General features: G+C 35.0%; 1 protein-coding gene across 3 annotated transcripts in view; it reads right to left on the minus strand.

Moving 5' to 3' along the window:
- The window catches only part of AEBP2 (AE binding protein 2), a 49,549-nt gene that overhangs the window by 3,166 nt on the left and 27,620 nt on the right, over window positions 1-18,763 (minus strand). Inside the window, exons 4-8 of one of the 3 annotated variants that reach the window (XM_080349035.1) lie at window positions 15,254-15,440; window positions 8,973-9,097; window positions 4,591-4,658; window positions 491-604; window positions 162-228 (exon numbers count right to left, since the gene is read on the minus strand). In XM_080349035.1, the coding sequence (XP_080205161.1) occupies window positions 174-228; window positions 491-604; window positions 4,591-4,658; window positions 8,973-9,097; window positions 15,254-15,440 (549 nt within the window). In that variant the 3' untranslated portion in view covers window positions 162-173. The remainder of the gene's footprint in view (window positions 1-161; window positions 229-490; window positions 605-4,590; window positions 4,659-8,972; window positions 9,098-15,253; window positions 15,441-18,763) is intronic. The other 2 variants (XM_080349037.1, XM_080349036.1) reach the window with 2 other exon arrangements.

An 18,763-nucleotide genomic window follows, 5' to 3' on the forward strand; every position in this document is an offset into this window, starting at 1 on the left:
AACATATACTGTCCCCTTCTATCCCCCTCTGAAGAATCTCGTATTAAAAAAATAACAGTACTTGTACACAAGTACATATTTCAAGGTAATACTGCATGTATTACAGTTGAATACAAAATATGTAAAGAAAAATTTGGACTTAAAAAAATTGGTATACAAACCAGTATGTGATCTTAACAGAAGTGATCTTTCAGGATTCCACTGTATGTACCTCCTTTACTAGAATTTCTGTACACCAAGCACAAAAAAGTAAAATACACTTGGTAAATACACACATTCCCCGTTTCTCAGTAACTAGAGTTCAATTCAAGAAGTTAAGTAATTCTGAAACAACTTAAGGCCTCAGAACTTAACTCCTGGACGCTGACGGGATTGAGGGTCCCTGGACTGGTGTATAATGCATTAGCAATCCCGATTTTCCAACGTCTAAAAGTTAAGTGAGGCTTAAGACTATATTCAAGTAAATAAAGTTTCAAAGTTAAGACGTTACCTGTATATGTTTGGGTCCAGAAGCAAGGCAGTATCTTTTGGTAGTTTTGATAAATGAACTACTTTAGTTTTTAACTGATGTCGCTCACTTTCATTTACCCACACATCAGGCAGACTATGAATAAATAAATAAAATAAAAATATTCAAAAAAGATCAACCGTTGTTCTTACCATAAAATTATGCGGTAAACTAGTACATATGAAGTTTTTAAAGTAATCTTCACATTTCACTCGTTAAAAAGCATCTTCACTGGAGTGAGTAAGACAGGCAATCTTTACACATTACACTTCTAAGTTTTTCAAGTTCTCAGTGTGAAAAAGATACTCAAAAGAATTTAGATTATTCCACAAGAATACTGCATGAAACATACAATGATAATGGCACTGCACTCTCCATTTTAACTATTTAATGTGAAAATAGGTAGCAGGGAGTGGAAAACAAACAAACAAAAAGCCAAAAACATCAACACAGATCTTTGAAAATATTTTACTGGGCTTCAAATTCTTTGATGCTGCCAAAAAAGTAAGTAAAGTTCAGAATACATTGCAGGCACCGGGCTTCAAGTTAGACTAATTTGCTTGCTCCAGGCAAACATCACAAAATATTTTCGCTATGTAACAGTTCTCATAGTGAAACGGAATAAAACTTCATCTTTATACATTAAAGGGAATTGTTGCTTCAGGGCTACCTGCAGTGAAACTTGGGGAAGATGGCTGGAAACATACCCGTTTGTTCTATGTTTTGTACTTAAATCCTTTGAAACCAAGCATGCCTACTTCAGAGTGGCTTATTGCATTATGGTTTCTTTTGCTGAAAGTGCATTGGTTGTTAAGGCCCTGCTGAGGTTTTCAGGTAACACTGAGCTTGCAGTGGTCATCAGTGTTTTACTGAAAACCCACTTTCCTGTCTCCTTCCAAAGTCAGCATTGACCAAGCCTGTGCAGAACAAGCAAGCGATCCATTTTGCTTCCCACTACTGGATAAAAACAAACAAAAAATCCACACACACAAAAAAGCCCAAACCAGACAAACAAGCAAAAAACCCCACAAAACACAACATCCTCCCAAGATTATTTTCAGCCCACATGAAGTGATTTTGTTTTGTTTTTGGTTTGTTTCTTTTTAACATTACCTAGGAGCCAAAAATTAATTTCAGATTGGAGAAAAAGTTTTAAGTTTATAATTAAAGATTCTAACATTTTGAAACAAGTTTCAAATTGAAAAACTAAACATTTAAGCCTATCTAAATGAAACAGATCTTTCTCTGACCAAAGCTCTATGCAATTTGATAGACTTTTGTAAATTAGTAAACTGAATCTCTATTTTTTCAGCAAAGAAAGTTAGCTGTAATTCAAATTCAATTTTTTGGGTAAGCCATCCAAAAAATGAAACTAAATAAAACAGAGAACTTCTATCCAGTAGGAAAAAGAGTTTCTTCAATGATACTTTTCCTTTTCTAGATGAAGGTGGAAGGAAAAGAGAAAAAAAGGGAGGTGAAACCACCCAGGAAGCAATCCATATGTCTACTTATGTTTAATACTGATCATGAAAGATGAAAAAAAAAAATTAAGTTTTTAAAAAAAAAAACAGCCAAAATTCAGTTTTTTGTCAAGCAACATTTTGCAGACAATTTAGTAGAAGCTATATGCTGAAAATGCAAACTGATACAAACAGAAAATAAAACTTCTCATGCAAAGACTATTTGAAATGTACATAAAAACACTAACTCTATAAGCTAAGAAGTAATGGCACAAAGAATAAATTGCTGCTCTAAAACAAACAAACAAAAATTGAAAAGTTATTTTAGTCTTGTCTAGGAAAATGGTTAAAGACTAGTATTTACTTTTCCTGAAAAAATACTTAATATACCCGAGAACACGGAGCAGTTTAACAGTTTGTCAAGGTGACTCAGCGGAGAAAAAATTAAATCATTATTACTAGCTCCATCTGAAAGGCTGATGAACAGCTCAGCACAATGGAGAGTAATCATCATCACTGCATTCAACTTTTCTAAAGTGTGAGTATATTCACTGTGTAAGACAAAGAGAAGACATGAGCCATGATACCTTGCATTTGCTGTTCTTAAGTGTAATAATCAAGATGAATCTGCCAAATGCTAAGTAATTGAAAACTACATCACTCAGTGCAGGAAAATACATCCTCTACCTAACCCAGCCAAGATACAAGAATTATCAATACAAAACACTTTATTCCTTCGACCTGATGAACCAAATAGACATTCTATTGGGGATGTCTTAACATCACTGAATAATTTGTCTTATCCAATGCAGAAATTCTAATATTGTATTGATCTGCATGAACAAAAAAACTTATTTGACTCTGTACTAGAAAAAAAGTATTTTTTTTACTTTTCATGTTCCCAGTGTGTTACATGCTTTTTTAAAATGTTTCTATCTTAAAATGCAATTATCTGTCTTCATCTGCAACATTTTAATATGAATAATTTCAGAATGCTGTTATGCATAGTATTACCAGCTGTCCTAAAAGGAAGAAAAACAACACTTTTTACTACAGTATTTTAGTTATTCTCTCTCAAGATTAATTAGAACTTGTCTATAAGTGCTGCAATGAGCAACAAAAGTTACAGACATTTCAAAACTGCACCAAAATGCCAAACACTGCTGCAGATAACTTATCAGCAATCTCTTAGTCCTCTGCAAATAGAAGTTACAATAGATTCACACTTCCAAGTTCACACTACTGCACACGACTAATCTGAGACACTACAAACCCGAGTAATTCAAACCACATCGCCAAAGCAAAGGTAAATTTCTGTTATGCTAAGGCTTTGCATCACCATCCTACTCAATCACTTAAAAGCAGCACTGAATCTAATCCATCTTTGTTCTAAAAGATAATTGCATGAACTCTAACTACTTCATCTGAAACTTAAGATATCCTTACTTAATGAATTCTACCAATTCAGAGATATCTTATTGGTAAAACTGAAGTTCCTTTTAAGAAAGAGCCTCTAAACCTGCATGTCCTACCTGACTATTTAGCTATTCATCTTAGTGCAAACTAAATGTCTTAGTAACTTCCACCTTAATGTGAACTATACATCCCAGTAACTTCATCTGTATGTAGGACTATGGATCCAGGAAACTGGGAGTATAGATCCAGAAAATAAATCTATTATAATTATTCTTACCTTTAAAAGTAAAAGTAGTTAATTGCCTTAAAAGTTGTGAAAAACATGGAACATATAGCTACTGCCTCTCCTGAACAATACTCTGCCCACTGCTCTCCTACAGCATAGTGAAAATCAAAGATTTACTCTACTTTTCTATAGAATTAAGATCAAAATATTTACATATAAATTCTTTCCTCTATCAGAAGATATGAGATATCAGCTATTTCAAATAAGTAGATAAATTATTTCTGAAGTACACTTACTACTTCCTATGTCCCAAGCCTATCTGAGGGCAGTTCCTTCGTTCTGTATTACACACAAGGCTACGCACTTGGAAGAAGGTAGAACTTTGAAAAACCGAGAGGAAAAAGTAGCCAAATATGCTGGAAGAATATTCCAAGATTCAGAGGGAGAATTCATAGCAGCAGCAATAGGAGATGGATATCTTAAAGGGCCAGCTGTGGTTATTATCCTGTTAAATTGTGTCACCTAGACAAAAATTCTTGTAGTTCTACTGTTACACTGATGATTGTACATTTTTCTGTGCCTCAAAGTATTTTAAGATCGTTATGAATGACTGGGTGAAACAAAGTTGTCTCAGTAATTTCCCTATGTATATGGTGGATAAAACCTACCTAAACTCTCCATTCAGTAAACAGAAGACCTTGTTATTAATACCCATTGTGACAAAATGCATCAAAAAATACAGCTTCACATTTACCTGAACAGGTACCAGAGCTTAAAGACTTGAAAGTTATAGTAAAAATCAAATAATTGCTAATTATTTTCTAAACTTCTAAATTACATTTTAAAAAGCATTTTTAAAACATGAAATCTAAATTAGATATTCAAAGGCATAAAATAATTCAGTGACAGACAGTTCATTTACTCCAGTGTGAATCCTCCCTCATTTGAATTCTATATTATATCACTAGCAACATACTCACATGTCCTCTGGTGTCCAGTGAAGCAAGAGTTTTATTTTTCCAGAATCTTCTTTTCTTTTAGCTATTACCTGACAATAATTACATAAATCATAATTAAAATCAAATCTGCAGATTTTTTGCCCAAAAACTGTTGTTCTTGTTCTACTGAACATTCAGAAAAGGCCAACTGTTTTACTCTTCAAAAGCTGTATTAATCCTACATACAGGTAGAATGCACATATCACTACTCAAGCCATTCTTGGCAAGGTTTAATATTTTCCTTTAACATTTGTCTACTGACTGGTCCCCATTAAAAAACAGGTGCATTCAGTAAGTAGCCTTCTTTCTTTTAAAATAGTTTAAATTTTCAAGCAGCTACTCCAAAAACTTTGAAGAACATACATTCCTCTACAAATATGCTCACATTGTTCCACAAGATGTCTATAGAAGATGCAACAAACTGATGTAGCTTCTAGATTAATTACAGCATGGCGTAGGAATAAAATCTTCTCTCATAGATGCTTTGACATCCTGATTCATAATACGTATAACTAGGTAACCTTTACTCATTCCTTTCAACACCTAAACCAAGCACTGAATGAAGCAAAGCAAAGGCCACTTGGAAGAACTCACAGGCTTACAGAGATTGTTTAAACGCACACATAATAAGGATCCCCTTAACACTGTAGAGAGTACACTCGCTACTATCGTTAAATGAATGACAAACCAAATGACATGTCAAAGACTTGTCAACAATTGATAAAGTTTAAGCAGAACATATGGACTCCACAAGTAAGGTCCCAGACAAGAAGAACTGTTTTCTCAGAGTTTCTCACACTAGCTCAGAGTAGACCATCACATAAGCTACTCTCACAGAGAATAAAGTTTTTAGGTGGAAGCTAGACTCCCACCTTTAGCCAAGATAAAGTTAGAAATACACAGACCAATAGTATAAAAGATAAATCTGTCCATTCATGTACAAATACATTATTTAACATCAGTTTTCAAAAGGTATCCCAAAGATTTACAGTATCCAGGAAAACAGGGAAAGGTCATTTGCTTCCTCTTCTAATGATTCGCCCTCAGCTTCTCCTCTACTACACATCACAACATTTAATGCAGATTTTCCTACTTGTTTCAAACACCAGTTTCCCCACCTTCTGCACCTCTGAACATAAAACACTTATTAGATCTTTGAAAGGTTCTATACATAGCCACTGAAGATACTGCAAATACCAAAAAGTTCACTAGGTGTCCTGGTTTTGTTAAAAACCAAGTTTCTCTTTTAGTGAATTTGCCTGTCAGCTAAAGCCTTCATATTAGCTGCATTTTCCTGGAGAACCAGATACATGTTTTGGTAAACATAGCAATAGAATGCAAAGTTATTGATAAGCATGGATGGACATCTCCCAAGAGGTGCAATGAGAAACACATGACCAAGAAACTGACCAACTCTGTACAACATCCCATTTACGTGAATACTTCATATAAAAGTGGGAGATCACGAGGATCTCTTCCCTTTTTTTCCCTTCTCCTTATGGCCAACACTAGGAGGGGACCTTGTGAGTCGTCCCTGTGAACTGAGGCCTAGTGACAGACTGAATCCAGCTCCGGTTGGCTGCAGAGTCCAGTCCAGGACTCTGGGTGCCGGCTCTGCAGTTGCTGGGACTTTCAAGATTGGTTTTGTATATTTTGTATTATTTTCTCTATTCTTATTAGTAGCATTAGTAAAACATTGTTAATTTTTCCAACTCTCTTCTCTCCGTCCTTCTTTTCCTCCCAATCGACTGTCCTTAGTGGGAAGGAGGGAGAGGGAGGGGTAAAAAGGGGAAGGGGGTCGGGGGGAGAGGAGGTTAACAATACATCTGCCAGGGTTTTATTGTCACCCCGCAATCAAAACCCTCGACACTGGAGAACCTTTAAAACACAGAAATACAGAAAGGTGGCAAGTGATCTTTAAGAAAAAGGCTATTAAAATCTAGCATATAGAAAATGAATAGTGTAGCTCTTTAAAAATATTATTCAGCCAGTAGATGTATGCTCAGTACAGCTTTATTTGAAAAAAAACTCTTACTATATTTGCCAGAAAGAAAAGTGAAATTTAATTTGAAAATAACTCAGTGAAGGAAACGTGCATCAAAGTTGTCTCAAACCAGAAATGGAGTTCTGCTGACCTCTTCTGGAAAAAGAAAGAAATTTCACTCTCTAAATTGATACGCATCTCACTTTATTCACTTAGTGTGTTTCAAAACACATGTAACTAGTATGTGACCACTGAACTGAAATATCTAAAAAAGCTAAAAAACAGTGAAGAACAGTTTAGTATTAAAATATTTTAAAGAATTAACTCCAGGCATTTCAAAAAGCTGGGCAGGGGAAAGCTGAGGACAGGATAACCTATAAGATACATTTTTAAACAATGTAATATCTGCACTTTAGATTACATAGAAATGTTTGACTTTTCCATCTGACAATTCAGATAACTAAAGTACCAGGAATTTGACTCCAATTAAAAAAAAAGTAAGCAAGAAAAAAAATTAAGTGAAAGGTGAACTCTGGATAACAAAAACATTTCTTCAAAAAGGTTTTAGTGATGACTGCATTCTACAGCTTTCCATATGTACAAAGATGTGTTTGAAAACATATGTATATAAAATGAGTGCCTTTTCATAGGGGATAAAAGTTATCTACAGTGACTGTTTAGAAATTCTTCACATTAGTAATTTTTCATTAGGATATCCATCCTGTAAAATACTGGCATTATTCTTATGCTGCATAAAAAGAAATAAACCTACATCATTTATGTCAGTTTTCAGACAGCAAGAAAATTCTATCTTCATATTTTTCACTTTTCACATTAATGCCTTTGGTAATTATGTATTTTTTATTCATCTGAAAGTGGACCACACAAACATATTACACTATTTATCCAGTCACGATTCAAATTCAATGTCCTAATGCTTGCACATTATGCAAAATTTGTCTACATCTGAGGTGACAATTAGCTCAGTATAACAGTGTACATCCACAAGATCACTTCTACTCTACCTTTCCTTTTGAAGGCAGATTTTAGGCTGAGTCTCATCAATATAGCTGATGTGCAGCATAAGCCCAACACACTAAAACAGCGCAGCAAAGTGCAGCATAGGGCTGGATTCTTAGAACAGTTCTGCCACTGGTACAACTTCTCCCACAACTGAGATTTAAGCAGTTTCAGATCTAATCAACTCCCTACCACCTTCAGTGCCCCATGTATGGTTAAGTTAAAAGGATTTTCACCACTTCCTCCAAGTTAATTGAAAGCAGTTTTAGAGCACATTCCTCCCTCTAATTCCATCTCTTTATGAATTATACCAATAGCCAGAAGTGAGCTTCCACAACCAAGTAATCTGTCTGGATAACCTTTCAGATTAAAGCAAGCTGTGAATTGGAAGGGAATCTGCTTTTCTCACAGCACTGTAAAATCCACATTGGCCTGGAAAACTAGAATGAGATTTAAATACAGTAACAGCTGAGACACCTGCAAATTTCTACTTGCAGCTGGTGCTCAATACACATGAAGTTCATGAACAACCACTTGGGAAAACATTCTAACACAGGCCACAGATATTTCCAATAATTATCAGTCTTGCAGAACATAACAAAAGTTTCATGCATATAAAATCATCTTCTATGTATGGCAAGAGACTGACAGTTCAGTAATTTGAATCATGTGTTAATGTTAAGCCATAGCTGAAGACAGAGCAGTCAAGCATTCTTTCCTTGGACTGCAGTTCACCTCATATTAGGTCTGTCAATTTACAAAGCACCTATCCCATCCACAGAAAAGGGAGACTGATAAAATAGGATATGGAAACATGACTAAAGGCCAGTTCTCCACCTGGTTCTTGCCGCCTCCTAGCAATTCACTGACATTTTGGTGGTGATTTTATTAAAAGCAGCAAAGGGGGATAACATCACATTTATTCAGGATTTTATCTTTTAAACTGAAAAAAGTAAACCACAAATTTCAGATCAGCATATTTGAAAATTCAATTTTACAATTACACTCAAAATATTCCTTGTGACTAATTAGCACTGTTACTCATGACTATCGGAATGCCATCTAAATTGCATTCTTATTCAGAAGATATAACCAATTTTTTCTGCAAAACATACTTGCTGTTATATATTTCCCCAAGTGTATCAGACAGGAAATGTTGCAAGCTACTCAATTTGTGAGCTAGAACAACTACTAATAGTACTTTTTGAAAGTTAATTTACTAAGAGAAATGGACACATCAACAATGTAAAATACTCACTATTAAATGCCTAGAGCAGTAAGAGGAAAACAGAAATCTTTCTGAAGTATTAGATTTTTCAGACACATAGGTCAACAAACAATGCATAATACATATACTTACAGTACTATGAAATACAACACTGTGGCCTTTTCCTAAGCTTTCTATATGTGCTGAGAGGTTAAAGCAGATGGCTCGATGTCTTATAGCATCCAGTGTTTGCGCATCAAAGAAGTCATGAGGTCTTGCTAGAAAAAAAAGGAGGAGATCCTTAGTGTTGAGCACATTGAAAGCACTGAAACACATACAAGCACCTAAATAAGTCTGAAGTGTCATCAGTAAATCATTTATCAGTATGGCAGTACCACTACTTTGTCAACACGTTGTAAGCATTAATTTAACTGAAAGGAATGACTAGAAGATGGGCACAATTCATTCAAGTTTGGTCAAAACATAGTCCTTGTAAATGAAGCAGCTATTTTGACAAACTGAATTACACTTGTTCTTTTTTAAGTTTCAAGTGAATTCTATTATTTCTTAATCTTCAAAATCAAGAATTCATTAATTTTGCTGAGTACCTCTGGGAACATCCACTGCTATCACCTCTTTTAAAAAAAAAAAAAAAGTCTCAGTACAAAGAAACTAAATCCAGAACTCATTAATAAATGTGAGATCTAATTCAATGCAAAAACAACCTAGCTAGTTTGTAATGTTTATGGGAACCTAACTGGACAAGTCATCTTTACAGCACAGCCAATAGTTACAATGTTACTGCTGTGACTTCTTAAAAAATACTATTTTAGTTCTTCAAAACATTACAATGTATACAATCAACATCTTAAAAGTAGAATTATACCCATACCTTATTTTTTAACTTTATTATAAAACATTCTGATGTAATTTATAATCACTAAAAAGCCCAGATATTTCTAGTGATTACTAGGATGCTATAAGGAGATTAACAATGGCACTGAAAACAAAACTGTGTGGTACTGCAATGGGACACAAAGCAAAGGATTATGAATTGTGGACACAGAAAATACCAGCTCAAGAAATTTTTGATCTCCAAGGAGAAATAATGCTGAATAGGTACTTGAAAAACTCCACACTGCTAGACATGTTTATTTTTATGTAAAAGTTGTCATTCCATGTTCTTTGCTTATTAGTAAGATTATTTTCTAGGCAAGAACCATCAACTGCATCATATGCTACATTTCAGTTTATGAATAAAATGAAATTAACATGCATCTGAGATTCCACAAATAGTCTAAAAGCAGCATGCACTAATAAAGCCCTTTTCTATTTAGTGTTTCTTGAACAGTAAAAAGTTATTGAATTCTGATTTTGAGTGTAAAGAAGGTTTATCAATTCTACACTAAAAGTACTTCAACTGAAAAACTGCTACCAGGCACATACTTGCATAGTGTTAAAATACTTCACACAATTTTTCTTAAAATAAACCATATATTACAGTATGAAAATATTCATATTTTTTAAGCCTTATTTGAGAGTAGCAATTCTCTATTTAACACACTGAAATTAAAACTAAGAGTAGGAGTTGATACTACATTATTAACTATATATCCTGTAATCTGCAAAAGCAGTGTTTCAGAGTTCTGTTGTCTTCATTTAAAACAACTTCTATATTCCTTTTAACCAAGATAATCTGTCTATTATTTCAAAAAAAATTACAAATTCCACTTAAAGCTAGTATTGGCTACACTCCTGGGACTAACTGTTGTTAAGAATTCATGTGTACATTATGTTCTCCTTACTCTATCTCAGCTGGACACTGCCAATTAGGCAATCATCTTACTGAAATGTTTTCTCGCTGTAAGTGTAACACAGAACCGCAGCTCATGCTGCAGGTGGTCAGTGATGCAAGCGTATAAATATTTTATAAAGAAATATGAAGGAGGGATGGAGGGTGGAAGAGACAACCCCAACTTTTTGCTTTTGGCTTCATGCAGCAAATTTCTTCAGGATTTACCATTGGATAACATTCAACAGATGCAGAAGAGCCCATTTGTCAGAGGCATATGAATAGTTTTGTTTATTCCTTATTGAGTATTAATGCTGTATCTTCCATGTATCTTAAATCTATTCCATCAACATTTTTTCCAGAGTAACATGCCTCCCTGACTAATAAAAGTTCCAAGTACACATCAATTACTTAAGTCAAATAAGTTAAAGTCTTCATACCACTAGCCTACTAAATGAAATTCCAAGTCTTATGTAACTAACATTCTTACTGTAAATTCCATGAACAGTAAGTTTCCTTATCTCACTTAAATTTCTCCAGTAAACTCAACTGTCATGCTTGTTAATGACTATAGTGTCATCTTTGCTACTGGAAAAGCAAGTGACAATATTGCAAATAGGATCTTAGGTTCTTCAAAATTCTTTGAGGTAGCTTCAGAATAGCAATGGTATGATCTATTTTAGAGGTTCACCCTTTCAGTATGTTTGGCTCTATACCTTCAAATGACAGACTACATGGAGCAGTGAATGTGTTTAACACTATCGAGAAGAAAGTTACTAGCTGTAATCCTGAATTACTCTGCAATATCAAAATTCATATGACAAATGAGATGGTCTCTATAGCACCACTAACGTAAGCAGCTGCTCTAAGTGTCTACAGTAAAACATGCTTTCATAATAAAAGTACTAATTTCCAAAACTAAAAAAATGCATACTGTTTACAGACAGGAAAAGACAAATACAAAACAGTTTAACAATGACAAGTTCTTATGAAAGAAAATAAAAAAGTAACAGTACGAATTATCTTTATAGAGTAAGTTTTTGTCATGTATGATGTAACAGTAAAGTCTCCTTTTTTATTTATGCATTGTCTCCCAGGAGGGTGTTTACCTTGAGATATAAAACACAGGTCTACATAGAGGAAGCAAATTTATTGATTTGCTGTATTTAAACTGTTAAGAATTTATATATGAGCATGCCTCAATACCAGCATGTATTAGCAATCAATTGTCAAATATTTAGCAAGCCACTTATACCTTGCAAAAAAAAGCTAGGGTCTAATGAAAACATTATGATGTTTAACGAACACACTGACAATGTTTTTTCAGGAGGAAAAAAATGTTTTATGATGTAAACCTGTTTTCATCAAATGACTCTTTGTGAGTAATTTAAACAGACTGTATGCTACCAAATAGCATCTTGTTTTACACCCATTTGTCATAATATCTTGCAATTCAACTTGCAGAAAACCTGGTATATATGTTCAACACCTCTCCTTTGGAATCCTCTTAAAAATACATAGGTATAGAGTACATAAAGCTAGGAACACAGATTTAGACTGAAGAATACTTAATGTTGTTATTTTTCTACTTTGGCTTCTAAAATATGGGTTCTTGTCCCCCTTGCTCTTGTAAAGACAAAATATAAATACTTCATTCTTTAACTAAAACTACACTAAGAAACAGAAAGACAAGCAAAATTGTATCAGCCCTTTGTAGAGTTCACCTAATCAACAATAATCCATACAAAGTTTGAAAGAAAAGCTACCACTACTTAGCATTTTCAGAAAATGCCATCAACTATGGATACATTTCTGGGTCACATACTCCCTAGAGAAATACATTACAGGAGTCAGTTCCCAACTCAGTTGCAGATGATTTTTGCCTTAAGGCAAAACTCTACAGCCAGTATTGCATTTGTCTCAAGAGGCAAGAAGATAAGAAATTGTTCGAGCAGCTGTCATTTTTTTCCTGCACAACACTTGATCAAGACAGCAGACCATTCAAGTACTACAGTTTGGTCTTCAACATTCCCATAATACTTACTAATAAAGCTTTTGCCACAGATTCATTCAAGAATTCTGCAGTAAATTCTTATTATGACTAGAACATACTAGCAGGTAATTTGAAGTTTTAATTATTAAGCTATGATTTGAAACTTTAAGTCTATAATGTTCATCAATTACTAATAAAACAACAACCCAAAAAACTACTTGGGGGTAAATTGAATCAAGATGCATTATATCAGCCATCTAACAAAATCAATATGGAAAAGCAAGTCAAGATGCAAAATTTTGAGATTACAAGTCTTAGACATGTATATTTCATTTGAGTAAAACAGTGAACATTTCAAGGCAATAAATCAGGGACCTACAACTATTTCAAGTAAGTCTCTCTTTCACTACATCTAAGATGAACCAAAAGGATACTGCAAAGTGACCACATAACGCTTCATTGATCAGTCTTCCCTTCTGGAACTTTCTTATTTACATAGATTGCTAGAGTAAAAGGGAAAGTTCTTCGAAAGTAAAATTATGACAACAACAAAATCAGCTTTCTACCTTCTTTGAATGTTGAATCAGTGTCAATATTAGAGAAATTCTTGAAGTTTACATTTTTGAGATATGCTTAATGATATAATATGCTCACATATATTTTAACAATACCCAAACATTAAAAAAAAAAAAAAAAAAAATCACTATAACTGAAGCTAGCAGTGGTTCTTCTAGCACTGAACTGCACAACTGTCACATGCTATAGAAATAAGATACAAGAAATACACTTTTCAAGACAGAAACACAATCACTGCTTCATAAATTTCAGTTGCTTAGAACACAGATGAGCTACTAAAAGAATAATCACAATTGTGATATAGAGCAATCACCTAAGACCACTAGTAAGTGCATCCACTGTTGCAGTACCATTTGAATAACTAGTAACTGTATTTCTTCACAAGAACAAAAGAAAAATATAGTGAATTGTTCTGCCAAAGAAGAGTTCTGCAAAAATAAGACTGTAATTGCTGACCCAGCTAAGGAACGCCAAGTTTTCCAGCACACCATCACTAAAATCCTACTGCCAGCTCTGAGACCAGAGTGAAATAATTGCCTGCTTATGAACGAAGTTCCATTTCTTTGGACAGTACAAGATATAAGAGGTCTAGTGATCCATAAAAGAAGGCATCACAGAATCACAGAATGGTTGGGGTGGGAAGGGACCTCTGAAGATCATCTAGTCCAACCACCTGCTAAAGCAGGTTCACCTAGAGTAGACTGCACAGGAATGTGTCCAGGTGGGTTTTGAACATCCCCAAAGATGACTCCACCTCCTCTCTGGGCAGCCTGTTCCAGTGCTGTGGCACCCTCAAAGTAAAGAAGTTGCTTCTCATGTTTAGATGGAACTTCTTGTGCTTCAGTCTGTGCCTGTTGCCCCTCCTCCTGTTGTTGGGCACCACAGGAAAGAGTCTGGTCCCATCCTCTTGAAATCTACCCTTGAGATATTTATAAACATTGATAAGATCCTCGCTCAGCCTTCTCCCCTCCAGGCTGAACAGAGCCACACTGACTCTCTCCTCATAAGAAAGGTGCTCTAGGCCCCTAATCATCTTCATAGCACGTCGCTGGACTCCCTCCAGTAATTCCTTGCCCTTCTTAAACTGCGGAGCCCAGAACTAGACACAGTACTCCAGATGCAGCCTCACCAGGGCAGAGTAGAGGGGGAGGAAAACCTCCCTCAACCTGATGGTCACACTCTTCTTAATGCATTCCATGACACCATTGGCGTTCTTGGCCACAAGGGCACATTGCTGACTCATGGTCATCCTGTTGTCAACCAGAACTGCCAGGTAAAAATTAATGGAAGTTTTTTCTTCAGCTGTTGACATACTAGCAGGAAAAAATCCAAATGGGTTTTCACATCTCTGTACTCTAAAATACAACTGTCACAGTAACTCTTTAAAATTAGTAAATAATCAGTTCAGTTCTGCATTCAAAGCAATTATAAAACAAAGCTTTTTTTTTTTTAACAACTGCCTATTCTTTCCTAACTATTTCTGTACATTAGAATAAATTTGACATGGTTATTAGTCTGATGCTAGGACAACTGGAATCAAACAACTGGATTTAGATGGACTAGAAAAGGTACTGGTTAAGTGATTACTCCTAAACACATTGATTCATGTTAAGTTTAGCGAACATCAAAATCAGATATTGGTTTCACTCATAAAGCTGTCATTAAACTAATGAAATGTTTGCTTAAAAGACAGCTTATATAACATGTGCTTATCTCCAATTTATATGAATCTGCAATCTCTGCCCGCAGTACTGAACTCCAGATCTCTTAATCACTAAATAGAACATTTTTCAACAGTAATAAAATTAGTAAAAGGCAACTCAAAAATGAAAACCTCAAACTGTTGCTCATAGAAAACTGATCTTTTCTACTGAACACATAGATCCGCTACCCCCAAAAGGGAACACTAGCAGAATGTGGAACTGTATTACTCCCATGACAAGGGATGCCAACACTTTAACGCAAAGATCACCACCCTTATCAGACACATATCTGCAAAGAAACATCTAAATTGAAGAGAAACATCCTATTGAAGACAAAACTTTCAAGAACTTCTACTCTGGAAATACTTACGTAATGATCGTCGTCTCTTGTTCTTTAACTTTCTTCTTTTATTCATTCCAGCTTTAGATGGAGATTCTTCTTTGGCCTTTGGCTGGCTGGCAACTTTTGAAGAGTTCTGTTGGCTGAAGTGCGTGGGCACATGACGGGCAAGTCCTCCCTGAGATGCAAAGCTGGCATTGCACCCACCAACTACACACTAATGGGGGAAAACAACATAAAACACAGAACAACTGTATCAGCATGCTATTTGGCACTCATTCACAGGAGTTTGATAGATCTTTCAATTTGACTTTTCTGGCACAATTCCTCAATGACCAAGCAATTCTCAAAAAGAAAAACAGAAACAGTCTTGGAGAAATTTCTATCTGAACTTTATAACTCTCAATAACTATTCCATAGTGTAAAAATAATTTCCTATGCTATATGATATTCCGTAATATTGTATAGCATAAAACCAATCTCAAACGAGGTACTGACACTCTTCCCACAGAAAATATATGCTTCTGAAAAACTTTTCCCTTTAGGGACCAATATCCTCTTGTCTTTCCAAACTGTGTTACTGCATATTTCTCAACAGCTCTCCAATCTTCTGCACTTGAGAACAGTGACATTCTTTAACAACCTCCTTTCTTGTGACAAGGCAAAAGTGGAAAAAAAAAATCATTACCCACATTAAATTTGAAACAGCTTAACACTTTTTGTAAATGGTATACCATTCTGTCTAAAACTAACGTCAATAATTTCAGAGCTGTATTGACAATTATTTATACATTTGGTTTGGGATGCTACTATTACTTCAGAAGTCATATTTAAATAAAATGTCCTCTCTTTCTCAAACAGAAAAATAAGAAAAGGTCAAATAATTAAACAGAAAGACAGAAATCACAAGATATGTGCAACTAAGTACTGGCTACATTTATTGGTGTTTTTATAAGTACGTGATTTACAGTTATATATTTTTATTTACAATTATTTAATTTGGAAACTGAGTATTTAAATTACACTGCTGGGGAGGGAGGCGCAAACCTTTTCTCTTGTGCTCAAAGATTGCAAGGATAATAGAAAATTGATTTTAGGATATGCATTTCATCATGGGCCGCAATGCATTGCGTATCCACATGATCAATTTTTCTTCTGATACAGAGAATAGTAGTAGTAGGGCAAATGAGCTGATTAGCCAGTGGCAAGATATCACTCTAAATCACTGCAAAGTTCTCCTCTTTCCACATCTGTTCTGCTCCTTCCTCTCCTTCTTAGCTCTTTCATCTGTACCTCTCTTCCGCAGCACTTCCCTTCATAGCCAACTGACAAGGCAGCTCCAACAGGAGGTCAGCAATAAGTAATGCTGCAACTATGTACATACTGCTAAGTTTTCTCTGAAGACTAAGATGAATTTGCAAGCTCTTGCAGGAATCTGCCCCAAGCCTGCTGCAGAATTGTGAAGTCTATTTCTACCTCAGACCTAGCAAATGGATTTCCATTATCATCATAAAACAATACAGTGTCCATGAAGAGAAATATCTGTGTTATCCCCAAGGACTTATTACTTGCTATAGGTATAAAAATACATATATATTTCAAGACAGTAAGAGAGGAAAAAATAGGGCATTTCTCACATTTTAATGTGCCCACCCTCCCCTCCTTTTTTTTTTTTCTTTGAGGGGAGGGGTGGGTGTTGGTGCAGGGTGATCAAATAAGTTTCCCTGACATCCTCTAAGTACTGTCCTAACTACAAACAAAGTTCCCTGACAAAAAGTTTTAGGACCCTTCACACTGTATTTATTCTTCCTGTCTCCCACACTAAGTATCTTAAGAATGTTGAAGATTTTTACCAAAAACCTACCTACACCTTTTTGTCTTGCCCTATAATTTCCCATATTCAAACAACAGCAATATTGTAAACTTACAATATTGACTTAGAATGTAAGAAATTTCAGCACATCTATGACATTCAAAACACCGAAGATCCTGATCTCATTTACACTATGATAACCTCAATGCAATATTTATTACTTCAAATTAATACTGAAGACTAAAATTTACACTTATAGAATCAGGGAACAGTTTCGGTTGGAAAAGACCTTTAAAAATCATCCAGTTCCAGTCCCCCATACCATGGGTAGGGACATCATCTACTAGATAAGGCTGCTCAAAGCCTCACCCAACCTGGCCTTGAACCTGATCCATTTAGTTATACTGAAGGTGATCAAACTCACAATCAAGAGATACAGGTAGAACTTATGCATGTACTAGCTCAAACAATTGTATATTCTCCATTTTTTAAGCCCCTGAAATAGCTGCCTTGCCAACAAAAGCAGTGCCATAAAACTAAATTAAGCAGCTAAATCTAAACTTAGGTTTAACTTTCATTAAGGTGCTCCTGACTTCAACTTCTATCCCTTTCTGATCCTACAAACACTGACAGAAAAAGAGTGAAAAAAAAACAAACAAACAAACAACAACCCATACCCTGAAGTACAATCACACTGAAAAATTAAAATTTCAGTCTTGCCAATGCCTCTGAAAGGTAAAAAAATAACCTGAAGTCTTGGTACAGTGCATGCATGACCACTCCATTCCAAGTTTATTAAAGTGTACTTTAAAAAGGCAATACTTTCTGAAAAATAACACAAACTTCGTGTCAGGCACATTTCTAAAACTTTTTAAAACACAATTTAATAAGACAATTTTATTTTTTGTCAGATGGGAAACACTGTTTCATGACAAACTGCAGTTTGACTCAATGCTATAACTTTTGTCTAGTCATGTACAAAGAAAACAGAGATATTCTATACAGACTATCTACAGAAGACACCACTCTTCTCACTCTACCCAAATTATACTTTCAAAAGCCTGAAACAAGCATCTTTGTATCATCAATATATGCAAATCACAACTAGAAATTCTCTTTTCCAGAAAGCCCATTTATAGCCTGCAGCCACAGTATGAAATATTTACAGAAATAATCACATTCAGATATTGTGTAGTTTGAGACTACGTGGTCATCAAATAATCAACAGCTGATATATCAAAGATAGCACAGAATGCCTTTGCAGGAGACAGGAAATAGTAGAAGAGGAGAAAAATCTTACCTGTTTTCTTTTTTTATTTTCTCTAAAATAATATATCCAGCAATCCGTTACTAATGGGTAAAGTCTCTTCTCTCCAAAGATAAAGGAGCAGTTCAGGCTGTCACTTCAGGATCTCTGGACGGTAAGTCACACCAAATCAGCTTCCCACCAGATAATTATACAGATCTAGAGGGCTTCTACTAAACCGAACTCAGCTATTATGCACAACTTCAAACCAAACTCTTAATTTTTCCCCCAAAACCTAAATCTCAAAATTTTACATTCAATTTTAAATATGACAGATTGGGTCCGGATTGGTGGATATGTTACTTCAAGAGAAAAGTCAACACATAATAAGATTAATTTCTCCAGTGTATCCATACCCACCATTATTAATGGGCAGTAATGTGCAGCAACTTTAACATAAACAGGATAAACATATCTAGCA

The sequence above is a fragment of the Nesoenas mayeri genome, assembly GCF_963082525.1.
Source record: "Nesoenas mayeri genome assembly, chromosome: 1".
Lineage (NCBI taxonomy): Eukaryota > Metazoa > Chordata > Aves > Columbiformes > Columbidae > Nesoenas > Nesoenas mayeri.